Source organism: Mizuhopecten yessoensis, unplaced genomic scaffold (genome assembly GCF_002113885.1).
Source record: "Mizuhopecten yessoensis strain PY_sf001 unplaced genomic scaffold, ASM211388v2 scaffold10293, whole genome shotgun sequence".
Taxonomy (NCBI): Eukaryota; Metazoa; Mollusca; class Bivalvia; order Pectinida; family Pectinidae; genus Mizuhopecten; species Mizuhopecten yessoensis.
In genome coordinates, this window is record NW_018408474.1 from 121,350 (window position 1) to 140,471 (window position 19,122).

General features: G+C 34.9%; 2 protein-coding genes across 2 annotated transcripts in view; both read left to right on the plus strand.

The window, feature by feature from the left end:
* Nucleotides 1-4,768: 4,768 nt before the first annotated feature.
* LOC110460022 lies at nt 4,769-16,235 on the plus strand. Its single transcript, XM_021512723.1, has 12 exons — nt 4,769-4,880; nt 6,349-6,668; nt 7,142-7,363; nt 8,398-8,596; nt 8,985-9,117; nt 9,432-9,563; nt 9,850-9,896; nt 10,242-10,301; nt 10,932-11,100; nt 11,594-11,791; nt 12,403-12,564; nt 13,636-16,235. The coding sequence occupies exons 2-12, from the start codon at nt 6,404-6,406 to the stop codon at nt 14,131-14,133; spliced, it is 2,085 nt and encodes a 694-aa protein (XP_021368398.1). The 5' UTR covers nt 4,769-4,880; nt 6,349-6,403; the 3' UTR covers nt 14,134-16,235.
* A 112-nt stretch (nt 16,236-16,347) lies between these two features.
* Nucleotides 16,348-19,122, plus strand: part of LOC110460017 (SEC14-like protein 2) — a 17,046-nt gene continuing 14,271 nt past the window's right edge. The window contains exons 1-2 of the mRNA XM_021512709.1: nt 16,348-16,892; nt 18,023-18,092. Of these exons, the coding sequence (XP_021368384.1) occupies nt 16,839-16,892; nt 18,023-18,092 (124 nt within the window). The 5' untranslated portion in view covers nt 16,348-16,838. The remainder of the gene's footprint in view (nt 16,893-18,022; nt 18,093-19,122) is intronic.

Sequence of the window (19,122 nt, forward strand, 5' to 3'; positions counted from 1 at the left end):
ATATCCATATGGATCCGGATACGTGGAAAGCGCGCCAATTGCACTGTCCATTTACATCATGATTTATATGTAAACTGTACTATATATGCATATACACTGTAACCAGTTTGCGAGAATAAAAACTTGATATTGAAACTATAAACGAAGGTGTTGACTAGAAAATTGATAGAAAAAAAAATGTCACTGTGGAAGAATGCAAATACGACCAAGTGACGGACCTAGGGGTGTTGCCCTTTTTCTGTGTCCAATTTCTGGGTTCCCCCTGAGACCCTCCGACGCACTTAATATGCTGTAATTTTCATATAACATGATCATTTCATTTTATAATCTATCATCAAGGAAATGATGTCATCGATATTAATACAATTGTGATATGAAATGCGATCGCTACTTAATTGCGATGCATTACATAATAAAACATTGTTATTTTTTATATATTTTTTGTGCCTTATTTTTTTCGTAAAACTCATTTGAGAATATGATTTGAATGTTGACAAACTGTTTGATATGGGGGGGGGGGGACAGTCGTTATATTTCACACCGCGGTACTCCAGTCGGTTCAGTGCTGCGCGTTAACGGGTGATGCGAGCATGATCATTTTTACATATTTGTACTGAGTTAAATTCCAATATAAAATCTACTAAGCTACTGTTCAGGTACGCGAGCCTAAAATTTAAAAAAAAAATGATCAACACTAAACTATTTTACATTGACTGACATGTATGGGTAAAGAGGTACACTTCTGAGAATTAAAAACAATTACTGTATCAAACTTTTGCTTTTAATGTGTATTTTTTGAAAAATGATTTCATGGCACAAAAGATATTTTTTTATCTGTCTTTTCGTTTTTTCTGCTATGACCGGTCAAAGGATATATATTTACCATAGTATGTGATTTAGGTAATTTTTTTAGTTTTGACAATTTGCAGAACAAAGAGGTATGGCGGAAAACTGCCCGTATTTCCCTAAGGCGGCATTTAAGAAAACGGGGGGGGGGGGGGGGGGGGAGGAGTAAAACATTTCGTGTAGCAAAAATGCATACCAAAAATACAAAACCAATTGAATATGAATTTTTAAACTGCTGAGAAATTAGGTATCGCTAATATGATACTGCAAATATAGCCATATACACTATATCTATAAAAGTGATTTCCCGGACTTAAAAAAATACTTTCAACACTTTCCCGTCATAGGACAAACTTTTGAACAAACTTTTTGTGACCGTGATGTAATATGCAAAAATAAATCGTATTACGGAAAAGTGGTCCTCTTTGGGAAATATTTAGGCATGTGATCATTCCTAACAAGGCAATAGCGGGGTTTTTTTTAACTCGATGGGAATTTTTTAATAACATACCTTTTGATTTATCAGTTTTGTTAGTGATAATTTCTTTACCATTTAGTGCGACATACTTCTATCGAAGCATGTCAACAAATCCCTGTACACGCATACAGTACAGCTACGCTTTGTAGGTAAGACTATTTTTGATGAAAATTATGAATTGTTTTACCCTCCACCTGGCAATAGTAATTATATCAAGTGCTTAAACACCAACAAATAATGCCGAAATACCAAATATGTGGTCTGTTTATAATAATCTATTCTTAGACACGGGATTCCGATATTGCTACCTGTATAAAAATACCTGAGGACGCGTCATAACAGTGCACGGCTGGATGCGTGCACTAGCGTAACATAGTTTTGGGGAAAGCAACCCGCCAATTCTTTATACGATATCTTTTAAGTGCGTTATCAGTTATGTATGAATGTTTGAGGATTTGATAAAGGTAGTCTAATCTTTTTAATCATCAAAGTAAAATTTCTTTTTTGTTTTGTTTATCTCAGTAAAGAGATTTAAGTAACCCTACTCCATATTTTTTATGAACAAAATGCTCAGAATTTTTGCAGATAAAACGCTTGATATTTTTTTTTTTTTAAATTTGATTATTCAATAGAAAATATGGTTCTCTTTCTAAAACAGACACACAAATTGGAGTGTCTGCGTAATTTTTTTTTTTTTTTTTGCAATAATTTACCTCTTATATGCTATTTTAAACGTTTGTCGGGGTCAAAAATCGAAGTGCTACAGTTACAGTTAGTTAATTAATGATAGTTCAACAGATGTGCATTGCTGCTAAACTTTATACCAAAATCATCAGAATTTATAACAATAAACCCTCATATCATTTAAAAAAGTCAAATACACATATAAACAAAATTGACTTGGAAAGATGACTTTACACAATTTCTTGTACTGAAAACAATATATATGCAGGTTTTATGACGAAAAGCCAACAAAATGGTGATTTAATAAAAAGGGTAATTACCTTGTGCATGTCCCACATCCAAATTCATAATGTCTAGCTCGTGGTCGTCACGTTGAGGCGTGCATTCTCCATACACTCTCGATGGCTGATTGGGCGCGTAGAAATCGTCCGCGTGGAAGTCGTTCAGGCTTTGAATAACTTGGTACAAACTCATCTTTGCAACGTGCGAGAGGATATGATAACCAGAAATGGAGATGGAACATTTATAACGCGATAAGTTGATTCAACGGAGCGATATGATTGGTCCACACCTGTCTAAAATACTATTGAACTATCAGATACTTTCTTCAGATGTGAGGTAAAAACGCAGACGCATAAACATCAAAAGGGCTGGTGACACGCAATACCTCGTCCTGTAAACAGTAATAATAGATAACGTCCAGCCGGGGGCAGGGGGTCGAACAGGTATGTTATGTCGATGCAGCTAGATCAAGCTATACATATTACATAATACATAAAGATGCTCGCTACCTGCTAGGCAAAACAAAAGACCCAGGTGAACAAGCCGTTATTTGTACATCCATGTGAGGCCATGGGTTNATTGAACGGATGAAACAAAGAAGAACAATCTTCACCCCGTGAAAGGGGAAGGACTACACAGATGGTCCATATTTTGGGACTAACATTGTTTTATCGCTCGCTCTCTCTCTCCAGTACTTTTGAAAGTTATTACATTAGTTATGCTCGCACAGAGAACTTCAGTTATTTTAACATATACGGCGCAGGGCCCATGAAAAAACTCCTGCCCCCAGCTAGAAACATGCACGCAAACACAACACATCGAGGCACGGCCTTATAATGACCTCATATGTTTAAACGACAGTAATGAAACTCTCAATATGAAGGGTACATAATGGTGATTCTATCTACATTGTGACTTTTTTCATTTTTTTTATAGAAAAACAGGCCGATTACTGCTTTAGTTCAATTACTATGGGATGGTACAGACCCACGTCTGAAACCCGTTCACAGCGACACGGCTATTTCGCAGTTAACATTGATCGCCATATTTTTGAAGGTATGTTTCATTTATTAATAGGCCCGAGACTATACCAACAAATCAATCAATCAATTTTTATTACAGTATCACGCATCACATCACATGTAACATATACAGATAAAAATATATATTGCTCATACAAGGTAACAATTAAAAAACGTTTTCAAGATTACAATTGATGTAATGCCAAGTCGTAGTCGGCTTATGTGACACATTTTCATTATCATTATATTTTACTTATATTTAGAGATATTTTATCTAGTTATTGATTTTATCTATATGTTGATTCCTATATTTTAACATTAGGGCTAGTGATTATACCAACTTAAGCAAGTACATCGTTTATTTTTAACTGATATTGGGAAATTATTAAGTTCGTGTTTTTTTTTATACAAGGGAAACTTGTTTCTCAATTACGATAACATGTACCTAGTACGAATAACACCAAAACTTATAATTTAGCACCGGAGCAAGTATGGATGTAGCACCGAAGATATGGGTGAGTTGATTACCCTTACCAGGAGCATTGCATGTCCGGGGAGCCAAATCCCCCAAACAATCACCGAGATGTAAGTCAACAAATGTTCCCTACAAAATAATAATTGACCACAACATGATATAAACATGTCACATACTGGCTCACGCTTTAAATGATTAAATTGCTCATTTCATCATGTACAAATACATTCAAACCGTTTTTGAGATACATTTATAATCTAAAGGCATGTGTATTTCACGTCTATTTAGGGAGAGGCTGACGAGAGATTTACTGGTGGAGCACAAGGAACATTTGATTTGTACATGTGAACAATTTCGTTTCGAAAAAGAGGGTTCGTGTGTTTTCTGTGGAGGGCTTAAAGATAAAGCCAGAAAGTAAGTAGTACTACTAATTAATAGCTAAACAGGTTAGACCGGCGTAAATCCGGCCAACTTATAAATGTTCTGGGCTTGGGCTAAGTTCTATAACAACTTTTAGGAGGGTTCAAGAAAATGACAACCTGGCACTTTTTCTGATGTCACAGTACCCAAATCGGGACAGTTACCCAATCGGTACACTTGTAGGAAAAAGTCACAAGAAATTTGCGTACGGTGCAAAGAAGTGTTATTAAATTGGAAATATTGATTTAAAGATGCTGATATACCAATAAACCATTATATGAACTTTATTTACTGCCATTTGTAACGAACCCCTGTGTTTGACTGGAATGGAATGAAGTGTCGGAGTCGAATAAAAGATGTGATTTTAATCTGCATAAAAAAATAGCCGATTTTTTTTTTTTATGTATTTTGTAAAAATAGTCAAATTGTTTTATTCATTCAATCACAAACATTTTAATTTCTTTTTTGGACCATTAAGAATATTCCTTTTGATGATAAAAAATGCACGCTGCATAATATTAAAACTAGGGCAGCGCGTGCTTCCGGTTATATCGCGCCAGGTTGGTAAGGCATGAGGCCTAGGATGGAGGCCTATCGGGACATCGATATATTTCCAGCACCCTTTATAGACCCAGAATATTGACAAAATACTGGGCTCTCATGGAAAGGAAAGGTACGTCGGTAATTAGGCCAAATGATTGAATCAAGAATATGAAATGGAGTCTTAACAATTAGGCTAACTCGGTCAGTAGGTCAGTGGTATCCATAGAAGAACGGCGGCGATTTAATAATTAGATAATCGTATCACCAAACCATCATTTCATTAAATCATAGAAAATCTGAGTAGGAATTAACCCTGGATCCGCCACTGGTATCAAAGGGAGAATATCGATGGGTGTTTTAGCTAGCACCCCGGGGTTAATTTGAGATATTTATAGAACGCTCTGAAGTCACCAATCAGCGTCTCCGGTTTTTGCGAATGTCAGGACACAAATCGGATCAAGGCTTGAATTTTGCAGTATCTTAAGCTTCAAATGAATATTTTTTGTCAGCATATAACAATTCATGATAACTTTTAGAATTTATATGACAAAAAGTATTTCTATACAGTAGTGTGATTTTATTGATATAACAGTTAGTCCACAACAATGCATTGCATAGTCGTCGCTCGCGCCATTTTTTAAAAACGTTATCAAAACACTTACATTTGAGTTTGAATTACGTTTTCCTGTGCTATTTGAAATTAAAAACTAAACATATGTTGACAACAAAATGGTGCATGGCTATCTATTCAAAGACTACATCATTGATCTGTTACAACTGATTTCTTGACACAGTATTTGTGAAAAAAGTTATCTGATTTGGGTACTCCCTCCTTATGCATTTCCACGGAATTACATTATATACTAGAATTTAGAATTAACAATAAATAATTGAGTGACAAAGATGCCAAAGATGTTGGCTTCACTAATGAGTGGTTCACGATTGGTTACCAAGCAGACAAAAACTCCACCTGATTGATTGGAAGGTTTTATGTCCGTTTCAATACTGAGTAGTTTGGTTATCCAGCAGACTAGCCTAGCTATAGGTCATAAACTCCACGTGGACTTGAGCGTACTAAATAAATTACCCGAGGCGTCATAGATCTAATGCAAGCATAACAATTTACCTTGGCACGGTTGGTCCCACTGACACATCGACTGTCACAGCACCTTGTGACCTAATTTTAATCACTGTTCTCACACGCCAAACAAAGTAAGCCAACTTCTATTTGCTAAGAAAGATTTTGAATTAAGAGTTTGTTCTAATCAACTTGATATATATGTGAATGAGTTTCTTGAGGGTTTTTTTCCTTTTTTTTCTTACTGATAATGGAGCAGTAATACTGTACTTGCCAGACTAGTAAAACAAGAAGTCTTTAATATATGGATGGCCTGCTACACACAAACAAACAAAAAAGAAGGTTATAATAAGTCCTGTAACCTGCTGTATTCATAGACATAACTGAAAATTACTTGCAAATATCAAGGTCGAAAAAAATGTTGTGCTTTTGCAGCTTAATCACGGGTATTATTTACTAGTCGTTTCATCATATCTGATTTGAAAATTGAACTAAGGATATTTGTTTTGATTTGTTCTAGATATTACACTATTCCCATTGGGCCTCGCCTCCAGCAGATCAAGGAGACTGAAGTCATGGCTAAAATGTTGTCTATTCCCCGAACACGGCCATCCAGATATGTTGATGATCTGCATGCTTCACCTGCTTGGCATGCATTCACAGAGGAGGTTGGAAGCGATGCCATTGCTCTGTCGTATTGTTCTGATGGGTTCAATCCTTTCCACCATAATATCACAGCTGGAAATTACAGTATCTGGGCACAAACTGGTCTTATTCTAAACCTACCGGCAAAGCTTCATTCTAAGAAAACAACAACTATGCTGTTTGGCCTGATTGCAGGTACAAAATAATTTTATCAAAAATTGTGATAAATTTGTGATAAATTTATCAATATGGAGTTTATTATAAAAGTCAATTATTATACCTTTATACGATGCAGCCCATACAAGATATTAGTAAAATTTCTCAACATATTTTGATGTTAAGCATCAATATGCATCGGACAAGTTCAAGTATATGATTTTGGACTATATATTATGTACAAATTGCTCATAAGTACTAAATACACATGTTATTAAGAATTGAAAATTTAACACTCCCAGTTTTGAAGTTCCTATCTCTTAAAGAGGAGTTTAATCAACACCAGCAAACCTTGTCAATCCATACCACATTTTTGTTACCAGACAGCACAACTTCATTGATTCTGTAGCATTTAATATATGAAATTCACTAAACTCATCACAGACAACCTCTAAAGCTTATTTCGAAAATCATTAATTTTATCTAATAGCTAACAAAATATTGTGTTTCAGGTCCACGTGCACCCAAACGACTGAATATTTATAATGAAGTCATCATCGATGAACTAGTCAGACTAGACCAAGGCATTGGCATCTATGATGCCTTTATGAGGAAATCCAGCATCCTTCGAGCACGAGTCATGTTTACAGTCTGCGATGTACCTGGAAATGCAAAGGAACAGAACCGTGTACAACAGAATGCCAAGGCTTCATGTGGACATTGCCATTTGAAAGGTAATGATATAATGAGGATTAAGCTTAAAGTCTTTACCTCCTTTTTATAGCCCACCATCATCAGATGGTGAGCTTTTCAAATCACTCTGAATCCGTGGTTGGTCTGTCCTTCATTCCGTCTGTCCTGCCGTTCTTAAACAATTCTTGTTAACGCTGTTACTCTGAAAGAACTGGAGGGATCTTTTTCAAAATTCAAAAGAAGGTTACCCATGATCCCTAGTTATGCATATAGTTTATTGGGACTGACCACAAAACCAAAATGGCCGAAAGGCAGCCATTTTGACTTTGAAAGTTAAAGTCACATAAGAGTATCTCTTGTTCTTAGTTATGGATATCAAATCATATTGGTTGGTCATCTTGTTACAGTTTAAGATTGTTGTTGCTATTTCTCAGAACTTACTAGAGAAATTTTTCACAAATTGTATATGTAGGTTTACCTTGGTCCTAAGTATATTAAGATGGCAAACAGGCAAACTGATAAAACAGATAAGTCTTAGAGTAAAGAAGAGAAAAAATTGAAAGGACACAGAACTAAGGAAGATGGTACAATGGTGGGCACCAAGATCCCTCTAGGGAACTCTTGTTGTATTTCTTAAACACTACTCTGTCCTCTTGACTGGAGCATAAGGTCAACAGAAAGAAACAAGTGTTTCCTAAAACATATTTTAAAAATTTGGATAGCTAGGAAAGTAGCATTTAAAAAACACACTAATTTTTGCTGAGATAGGAAGAAGAGTGGTTTTAAGGGTACTATGCTTTTTTGAAATTTGACTTTACTGATTTATAGCTTGATGATACTTTAATAGTTCTAAATATACAGAATTTTTTTTAATCTTCAGTTTTAGACTACATATATACTTGAACAACTTTTCACAAAGTATCCAAGTTTGATACAGGCACTGAAAAGTTTTCTTCTCATCGTCAGCATGTGGATAATATGAGAGGCCATCGCAGTTAGACTCAAGATTTTATCTACGTGCGAGTGATGTGAAGAAAACAAATTGTATTTTAACTTTTCTTAATATTTTTATCAGGTACGCATTCAAAGATTTTAGACAAGACTGTTTATCCAGGAGGCCGCACATTTCTTGAGAAGGATCATCCACTGAGATTTGATACATCTTTTCCAACCCGAAGTATTGAGGAGGCTGTTGCAGTTAGTAGAACAAAATCAGATGAGATTGCAATGTCCATCTTCTGCGATAAATTGGAGCACCAGTCTAGAGACCTTGGGTATGTTGAGCAAGGGTTTGAGTAAGTCTTTAACAAAGTGATTAATAACAACACTCTTGCAACTGCAGTGTTTAATGTGACCTACTATACATGCAGATTTTGTCAAATGAATACAAATTAAAGAAATGATGCAGATTAAGGCCAAGAATGCTGTGTTACTAATTATAGATTTTAGTAAACCAACTTTGTGAAATCACTCCAGCAATTTTGTAAAAAAATCATGAAACTTTATACTTAATATTTTCCTTGAGGTGATAGCTCAGGGACAAAATGTCAACTTTCAAGGTTACCATTACTATTTATGTAATTTTCCATTAAAATGGAAACAAGCTTTAATTGAAATAACGCATTTCTGATGTGTTGTTAAAACGGTAGATTTTGACTTCAGCACAAACAACAAGACCCGTTTCCATGCAATTACACCGGAGCATGGAAGGTACGGAAGCAGCCAGTGGTTGAGATTGTCTTACATGGACATGCAGAGTAAACATTCACCTGTGGAACCCATGCATGCCATTAAGGTAAGATGAATCCCATATTGCATATATCTTTCTATCTGTTTAAAGTTTGTCATTATCATAAGTTTTATATACATGTATCAGCGATAATGATCTTAAGATTCTTTGATGTTGTTTTTTTTCACTTGAGAATTTTGATAGTTGTATTTCTAATACCTTTCATTGGAAATAAAGGTCACAAAGTTAAAAAAATTAATCTGAATATCAGTCCAGATTGAACAAATACTTGTTTGCCTCTTATCTTAATTTACACATATGTTGTGAATGATTTTTTTTTTTATTTCTTTCTATTTAAATCTAATGCTTCAACTCAACAGGTTGTAGCTGAACATGTTACTAAACTTTTGAATGGTGACGAAGATGGGTCGAAAGTCAGAGCTCAGGAGCGTTCCATGAACCGGTTTGCCAACAGCTGTCCAGATGATGCATTCCAGATTTATGTGAAAGAGGTATGAAAGTTCTCTGAATTCATTAAATTGTCAAATAGAAATCTTGTTTATATTAATGATTCCCTGTTGCAAGGTGATCAGGTTATAGATGCCATTCTGTCAATCTCAGTCTAACTAGGTTAACAGTTGAACAAATATCCTAGATAATTCAGTGATCATGTAAAATTATCAGGTATGGCTGTTTTTTGGCAATGTCAATAGACTGAGGCTAAAATAATTAAATGTTGTGTTTCCACTAACCCTACCTACCCAGATTATTCAGCCTGATTTACAATTTCATTAACAGAAGACAACTCTCAGCCAGATGAGGAAGCGGAAAAAAAACCAACCCCTGTATGTATAACTAAGGAAAAGTACCGAGATTGGCTATTATGAACATGACTTCTTTCTATCAACATTTTTTGGTTGTTAAATGCATCAGTATAAATAGTTTAAACTAATGGAGAATGTTCAGATTTTCCTATCAAACCTGTGTTCATTACCTGTGATTAAGTTTCTGGTCATTAATTTCAGAATTTTGCCCTGAACCTGTATAATAATAAAAAGACTACATTTATTTGTTAGTTAGTTCATTCACTTGTTAAAACCTAACTTGTTAAACAAAAATTAGTATACTTGCACAAGAAAATAAATAATACATCCCCAGGATTCGATTCTATTGAATCTTCCCTCTTTCAGTGAAGGCACTGGTAATGTCGAGACAGCATCTGAGCCCTGTCACACTGGCGCAGAAAGAAGGTAGGATAAATTTTCTGTTATTCCTAATCCTTGCAGGTATTTCTTTTTTAAGACTGACATACTGTTCTAGATAATGAGTAAAAGAGATGTCAGAGAAATAATCACTCTTTACATGAACCAAGATTGTAGAATGCCTACAAATGCTACTGCCATTCTGATCAGTCAACGGTCGACGACACCATAATGAAACGAGACATCATAAAAATTCCATTGTTTTTAGTAGCAGACATATTTCAGGCATATCGATTCTTAAAGAATATTACAATTAAGTCACATGCCATGCTTTTTACAGAATTGCAGTTGAATGGGGAATGTTTGAAAATAGAAATAATTAAAAAAAATGCAACAAGAAAATTGTAGACAACTTTTACTGTAATAATCATACACTTTACCAATTTTGCTATACATATAGTCTTAAGTTATGAGAACCAAAGCGTATGGAAAACAGTGGAAGTTAATTTAAGCCAAAAAGGCTCATTTTGGTTGCTTCATCGTCTTTATAGAAGGGAAACTAGTCCAAAATCACAAAATCTCTAGGACTCTGCATGGAACTCTTCTTCATGATTATAAGAAGAAATGTTAGCGAATACATAATCATATATAATACTTTTAATTGTTTCATTTTTCCAGTTTTCCAAAGAGCAGGCTCCCACCTGCCCCATTCACTCTGAACAACGATCAGAAGAAGGCAGCTAACTCCAGACTTGCATCCATGAGATTCCCCAAAAATTTTGGTGACGTGCCTGACACGCTCTTCACCAATATTTGTGGGGGAATGAAATCTCATACATGGAACCAGGTAGAGAAAAAAATATTGTATTGTTAAAGATAAATGTATAGGCAGATTGCTCCAAATCATAACTTGAATAAATCTCTGTGAAACATGTACTTTGCTTGAATGCTTCAAATAAGCCCCTCCTAAATTTGGCAAGTGTCCCTAGAGTAGGGTGAAGGGGCTGCAATTGAAATAAGCATACATTAACTTCTTCTAAAAAGCCATGAATTATTTTTTTCCAAAATAGCTTATGTATGTATTTGTTACAAAAATTAGTTTTTTCTAGTTGAGTTCTATGAATAATTAATTGTCTTAATTAGGTTTGGTAATAAATGTATGGTAGTGTCATGTACTGATGTCTACTGATTCGGTATACTAGGTAAGTTTTTATACAAAGGGTTATGGAATGAAACAAGGATGAAAGACATCATTATGAAATATGTAAAGAGAAAAAATATGCAATTCGTCTAAAGGGTGTAATTGAAAGACACTATAGAATTTCTTTTTGCTTTTGCAGTTATACACCACTGGAGTTTTGAGGTATTGCCTTAGAGGAATGCTAGGGGAACAACAGCGAAAGTCTTTGAACGAGTTTCTTCTGGGACTGGAGGGCCTATTCAAGACACCAACAGACATGGACACGATTGATCAGTTGGCAGAAAGATGGCACATCACACTGTGTACCATGGAAAGAGATTTCCCTCTATCTCTCCAGGTAAATAGACTTGGAATGAACTGGTTTTATTAACCCCTTCACCCTTATGTAACTTGAATTAACAACACCATGCATTGATCAGGATAATTCCATTTTGGTCTATATTGATGAAATGGTTAACTTAACAGATGGGACATTTAAACATAAAATAAATCGGGGATGATCATGAGCGGTATCCATGAAGTCAAGTTTAACCTAATTTTCAACACACCATGTTTTTTTTTCTTTTTCTAATGTTGGTTATTAAAAGAACACTTTGATTTTATCTGGGGGTTTTCCCAGAAAAAAATCAGCGTAAAACTGAAAGCAAAATAGATTGTTTCTACCCATGATAGATGAACATTGAATAAAGGGATTTACAAGTAAGCATGATTAATTGGGAATACATACACTGCAGAAGTTTCTGATCATAACACATGAATCATAAAGGATGTATTTATATATAGATAACTTCATTTTGAAATTATTGACATTCAGGCACACAGCAAGCTTTTTATGACCTTTCTGAACTAATTTCTTTGTTATATGCTGATTATTTTGGAATGTACAAACAAAAAATAATCATATAGTTTGGTAGTAATGAAAGAACATCGATAACTCTTTTTTGCCAGAGCTATGTGATGCATCTTCTGCACCATCTGCCACAATACGTGAAACTGTACGGGGCACCTAGTAATTTTTGGATGTTTCCATACGAACGCTTCAATAAGACTTTGTCAGAGTGTATCACCAATGCCAGAAATCTTGAGCTGAACGCAGTGAAGAAGATGGAGGTAAGTTAGAGTAGATTTTGTAATGCTAAAGAACTAATAAACTTGGAGGATTTACTATGGTGAATTATGCAACTCTGGGTTCAAAGTTATTCCAGCCAAATTAGCCATAGCTTATTATATTTTCTATGTTCTTATAAAAAAGTTAGATATTCAACCATAATAACTTACAAATATGTTGTTTATATCTATCTACCACATGAAAAAGTACGTGAACATACTATAATCTCTAATTTGATGCCTATTTCAAATAGGCTCTTCTAATACTACTGCAATAATTTGAATAAATTGTCGTGTGATGCAACATTTCAAGTCAACATCATATTTTCTTGAGATTAAGCCAGAAGGCTGATCATACGGGAAACCGAGAATTCATCATGAATTTTGAAGCGATTCCCAATATCATTTCAACTCCCAAGTACATACCATTGTCACAATATAGTTATTGTCGTAAAGATATGCGATTTATAAAATGCATAAAACATTCATACTTCTTCAAAATCTTACCCTTTTTGTACGACTGTCAAATTATGGTATGGCGTTGTCCGTCCGGCGTAAACTTTGTTTGTCCGGCAATCTCCTCCTACATTTTTAACAGATCTATTTGAAACTTGGTAAACATTATAATCATGATATGAATTGTGTCTCCTTTAAAAGAATTTTGATGCGACAATTTTTCCAAAAGTGATTTTCCTTTGTCATTTCAGTATTTGATTTTTGTCGGGAAATCTCCTTCTTCATTTTTTCAACATAACTCTTTGAAACTTGGTATACTTTATAATCATGATATGAAGATGAAGTTGTCTCCCTTAAAAGAATTTTGATTCGACGATTTTTGCAAAATCTATTGCCTTTTGTTCATTTCAGTATTTGATTTTCTCCTACTTTTTTTATAGCATATCAGCTAACCACTCTTAGAATGATGAAGATCTTATTTCAATGTAAGAAAGTATATAACACTATATGGCATTAGACGGGCATATTTTGTTACGCTCTGGGGTACTCTTTTAGATTATTGAATTGTTTTAGACTGCATTGAGATATTTTTATTGATATTTGTTTGCTTTTCAACAGATGCATTGGTTGGTGAGCATGTTAGGAAGTGCTGGATATCTGGAGCCTCTTAACTGTAGACCAGAGCCAAGTCAAAAAGTACTGCATTTTTTGCAGCCTGGGACCCACAAGCCATCCCCTCGACAAATCAGCCAGGTAGAGCGAGATGCTCTTACAGATTTACTTGGGAAACCTCTCACCAACCAGTTCCTCTCCGTTTATCATTACGCCCAGAGGATCTTTGGACAAACAGAGGTGCGATACAGAGACACTTCTATGGAGGAAAGAAACCAGCATGAGAAATCAAGTGTTGTTTCCTGTTATCTGCCACAAGGCCAGTTTTTGGTGAAATCAAGTACTTTTTTGAGTTCTCAATGCAAAATAAAACAAATGAACTGGCTTTTGTGGAGTGGATTGGGCAACCTGAACAATGTGAGGACTCGCACTGTTTCAAAGTACCACGGAGCCCAGGAACTACCTCTCCTGTCATGTGGGTGTCACAGCTCTCTGCACCTCTAATCCATGCTTGGGATGGGGATACATTTTGGCTACCAAATTTGTGAATATGGGACATTCAATATTTCATTTCTGTTGGCTACATATTGTAAATCTTATTGAACTCGTTTTGTATAAATGTTGTTGCACCATTACTTTATTTATTTGGTATGATTGACTGAGGTTCCATAGAGGCACTCGTATATATGAGGAGACCGAAACCGAAGTTTTCAAAACCTTTTGTATTTGTATATACTATTTTTAGGCTAGTCTATTCAGAGAATTAGAGAGGTGGGGGTGGAGGCTATAGCAATAACCACGGCGTCTGCGTCCCACTTCGGTAAAGATTTTTGGCAAGCTGTGTTTTGGTGTGTAACTTTTAATCTAATTTACATTGTGATAGGGTTACAGCAATTGCTTGGAGGTTCCTTAGCATTATTTAGACTATATGCTCATTATCGGTACCAAACACAAGTCTATCGGAATTGCGTAAAATTTTGGCAAGTTCTACAGGTTGAATTTTAGGGCAAGTTCTAGTTCTTTTCAACCTAGGCAGATTTCAACCAAATTTAACAAGGAGAATCTTTAGGGAAGGGGATTCAAGATTATACTAATGAAGACCCTGACCCCGCAGGGGACAGATGGGCGGGGCCAAAAGGGGTACATTTGACATTATGCCTTCAAACGACATCTCTGAACATCTTTGCACAACACTTTCAGATTATTTATATGACCCCTGGGGCCGGGCCAGTGTCATGGGGATCAAATATTAAAATGTAGTTCTAGCTTCCTGATCTATTATTTAATATGGCATGTACTGTAATGGCCCAATTACTATTAGCACTTTTAAAAGAAAAAAGAACAAAAAAAGACGAAACTGCTGTTCTCCTACAGCTCTTGTTTATATATTTGTTGATGCACCATTATTTTATTTATTTGGTATGATTGACTGAGGTTCCATAGAGACACTCATATATGAGGAGACCGAAACCGAAGTTTTCAATACCTTTTGTATTTGTATAAAATATTTGTATCCCACCCGTAACAAAACAAAGTTAGGGTATACTTGAATCACCTTGTCTGTTTGTTGTACACCAATTTAACTTGTTCTAACATGGGGTAGGCAGATGATAGAAATTGACTTTATAAGAGTTTAAATAGTTTGGGGAATAGTGAGTCAAATTGTAGAACTAACCGAGGTTTGAAAAAATGAGAGTGAATTGATAAGAAATTAATCACGAACACTACTTTATAATATTTATTTGCAGGATTAACTGACACATTCTTATACATAACACAAACACTATTAATGAACTCATAGATAACGATAGACATACATAATAAGGCTATTGTAAACCTAAATCATAATGAAAAATGTTGGCCAATTTATTAATGGAAGTTGTGATGCGGGTGGTTACTCATCTGCCTCCTTTACTATATTCAATATACGAGTACCTAAACATTCTTGAAAGATGTTTTGAAACAAAACAGCATCCCCATACAACAGCCAATATATCAAATACAACCCCATGCCACACCCTGGAGTCTTCTGCGTTTGTCGTGATGTTGAGCATATGGTTGCTTTTATCTTGCTTATATTATTTATGTTTTTTGTATAATAAAGGTAAATGTTGGCTACAAAACCATTAAAAAAGGCCACATTTAATGATCATTGAGCATTGGGAAATTGCTCAGGCTATGTTTTTCGTTTTTACTATATTTCTCATTCTACCAGAGAACACCATGCAAAAGGTATTAGATAGTTTTCGTATCAAGTGATGCAAACATTAGCTTTGGTCTAATTTGGAGGGAGATCCAACAAGGGTATATTTTCTAACACTTATAAAATTAAAGAAATCTGTTTTAAACTAGATAAAACTATATTCGAGAAATTTTCCTTTTCACTCATAGTACACTAAGAAATGTTTACTTTCAAATGCAAGTAATAAATCACATGATTCAAAAATAGTTCACAATGAATCCATCGAGTATTAGTAGAAATTAAAATCATTGTACGAGTATAGTCAGCATGGTTGGGTTATACTACCATATTACGAGGATAGTCAGAATTTAGTAGTCACTAGTGTTTTTGCGCATGTCAGTACCCAAATCGGATCAAGGCTTGAATTTTGCAGTACCTTATGCTTCAATGAATATTTTTTTTGTCAGCGTATTGACATTTTATGATGACCTTTAGATTTTTTATGGCAAAAAGTATTTCTATACTGTACAAGTAGTGTGAATTTATTCCTATAGTCCAAAACAGAATGCATAGTCGTCACACGCGCCATTTTTTGAAAACGTGATCAAAACACTGACATTTGAGTTTGAATTACGTTTTTCTTGTGCTATTTGAACTTAAAAACTAATCACCTGTAGACATTTTATGGTGCATGACTATGTATTCTAAGACTACATCATTGTTATAACTGATTTGTTGACATATTTATTTATTTATAAGTATTTTTGCAAAAAAGTGATTCGATTTGGGTACTGCCATCTTAATCCAAAATCCCCGATGAGGCCGGAGCCCCTCGTCCTTTAGTTCCGTGACATTACGTATTTCCGTTTCTAAATTTACTCAAACCAGTCATATACTTCCGGTGCACTTTCTGTCAGTATGCTACAGTGTGTTTGTGGATACAACAACAAACATTTCCCAGAGATTGGGCTATTAACAGAGTCGTCTGCTCACACAATGTCTTAGACAGACACACTAGACCGACAGGATGAGTGGAAGGGTCGGAGATCTCAGCGATTTGCAAGCCACGGCCCTACAAACAGTAAGATCTGTCACCTGTCAAGTTTGACTCGACTTTGGCCGATAAGTTAACTCGATCAAGGTTCAAAACCAGCCCGTTATACCGTTAGACAATTTTAAAAAACACTGTCGTTATCAGTACCAAATGTTATATCTGCCAATCATGGTACTTTGCTGTGTCTATTAATTATATACTGTATCACAGTGCAGTTCAATATAATATGACAACACATATCGGCCTCAATTGTCTTACATGCAATTAATATTTGTACGTTGCAACGTTTTCATGATTTAAAGCTCCGATTTCAAATAGTACGTGAAAAAATTGTCTGTTGTATAAACAATACAACTATGAAAAATTTGTTTGAGACAGGATCGCTGTCATTGATAAACATTTTTTTTCAAAATCAATAACTTCCGTCTGACTACAATCAGTTAGAACTGTTGGCACTTTTTGTCTAATACTGATTTGTAGCTTTTTGGGAACATCTGATACAATTTTCAGGTTTTGCGGCTATAAATGACAAATTGTCAATTGGCCAGATATAACAATATCAAAACGAAATGTTTTCCTAACACACTCTTAATTGAAATAATATTCAAGGATTTCTCTGTCCTTATATATAATATAAATGACCATAGTTCATTAGTGTTGATGGGTCGTTAAACTCAAACAATATAAAAAATAATTATCTAAGGGTATAGCCTATACTATTTAACCTAGCCCGAGTTTCCTCTGGCCCTATCTATAACACCAGACTTAGACATTCTGACATATATAGATGTCTGGCGTGGGGCCAGAGCACACTGCTGTATGAAAACGTGGAATTCTCCAGCACCGTTCATATGTATATATCATTATTATTGTTTTAAGGGAGAAGGAGAATTTTTAAGTTTTTAACTTGTGTCTAATCCCCTTGGTATTTTGCAAATAAATGAAATATGTTAAAATCAATAAAGATGTCTTATCAACTGTAGTATTTAAGACACTACTTGTTTGGGGGAAAAAATGTGAATTTGGAAAATTCAAAGTTTGGTTAATTCCATACAACTTTTCCCATTCTGAATTAAATTCACAAAGTGTTTCCATCAAAGTTTGAGTGGGAGCATACGCATGTTTTACAAACATTTTCTACTTTAATTTTTTTACAGTTCAAAGAAAATGTCAAAGACATTCTAAAACCTAACCATGACGATTACTACCTGCTCTGCTGGCTCAGAGGTAAAGTATATGGAAAAAGAAATTAATAGTTTAAATATATATATTGTTTCAATCAATATTAACCGATAATTACCATTGAAACATAAACTTGAACAATGGAGGTATATTCTTTATTAGGAAGCTTATTATTATAAGTGCACTCTAGATATAGGGCTTTATGTTCAGTTTGGTTATTTTTTCGGCTGGAAGCTTTGAAACTCTCCATTAAATCACCAGTGCAGTCGAATTGTTAAGGAAGCACATGTATAAGAATAATTATTCGGTTTTGTTCTTGGCATGAGTTCATTATAGAGCTTTATTATAATGAAGTTACCTCTAACCCTTAATACATACACTTGCTTCACTATTTGTGCAGTCCATTATTTTAATCTCTGGTAACACATAATTATTTACCTGCATAGATTTACATTTCTGTTCACATCCAGTCATAGGTAAACCTACTTTACTGATATTTGTGTAGACCTGTCTTGTATCCATGCATAGAAATCTGATAGCTTTGGTATAGCTATACATGTATCATCAAGATTGGATTTTGAAGTGCATGAAAATAAAATAAAATTACTGCTCTGTATTTTAATTATGAATTTTATTTGCCCATCTGTACAGCACACGTTATAGTGTATATGATGATGTCCCTCCATCTGTACAGTACACACGTTATAGTGTATATGATGATGTCCCTCCATCTGTACAGTACACACGTTATAGTGTATATGATGATGTCCCTCCATCTGTACAGTACACACGTTATAGTGTATATGATGATGTCCCTCCATCTGTACAGTACACACGTTATAGTGTATATGATGATGTCCCTCCATCTGTACAGTACACACGTTATAGTGTATATGATGATGTCCCTCCATCTGTACAGTACACACGTTATAGTGTATATGATGATGTCCCTCCATCTGTACAGTACACACGTTATAGTGTATATGATGATGTCCCTCCATCTGTACAGTACACACGTTATAGTGTATATGATGATGTCCCTCCATCTGTACAGTACACACGTTATAGTGTATAT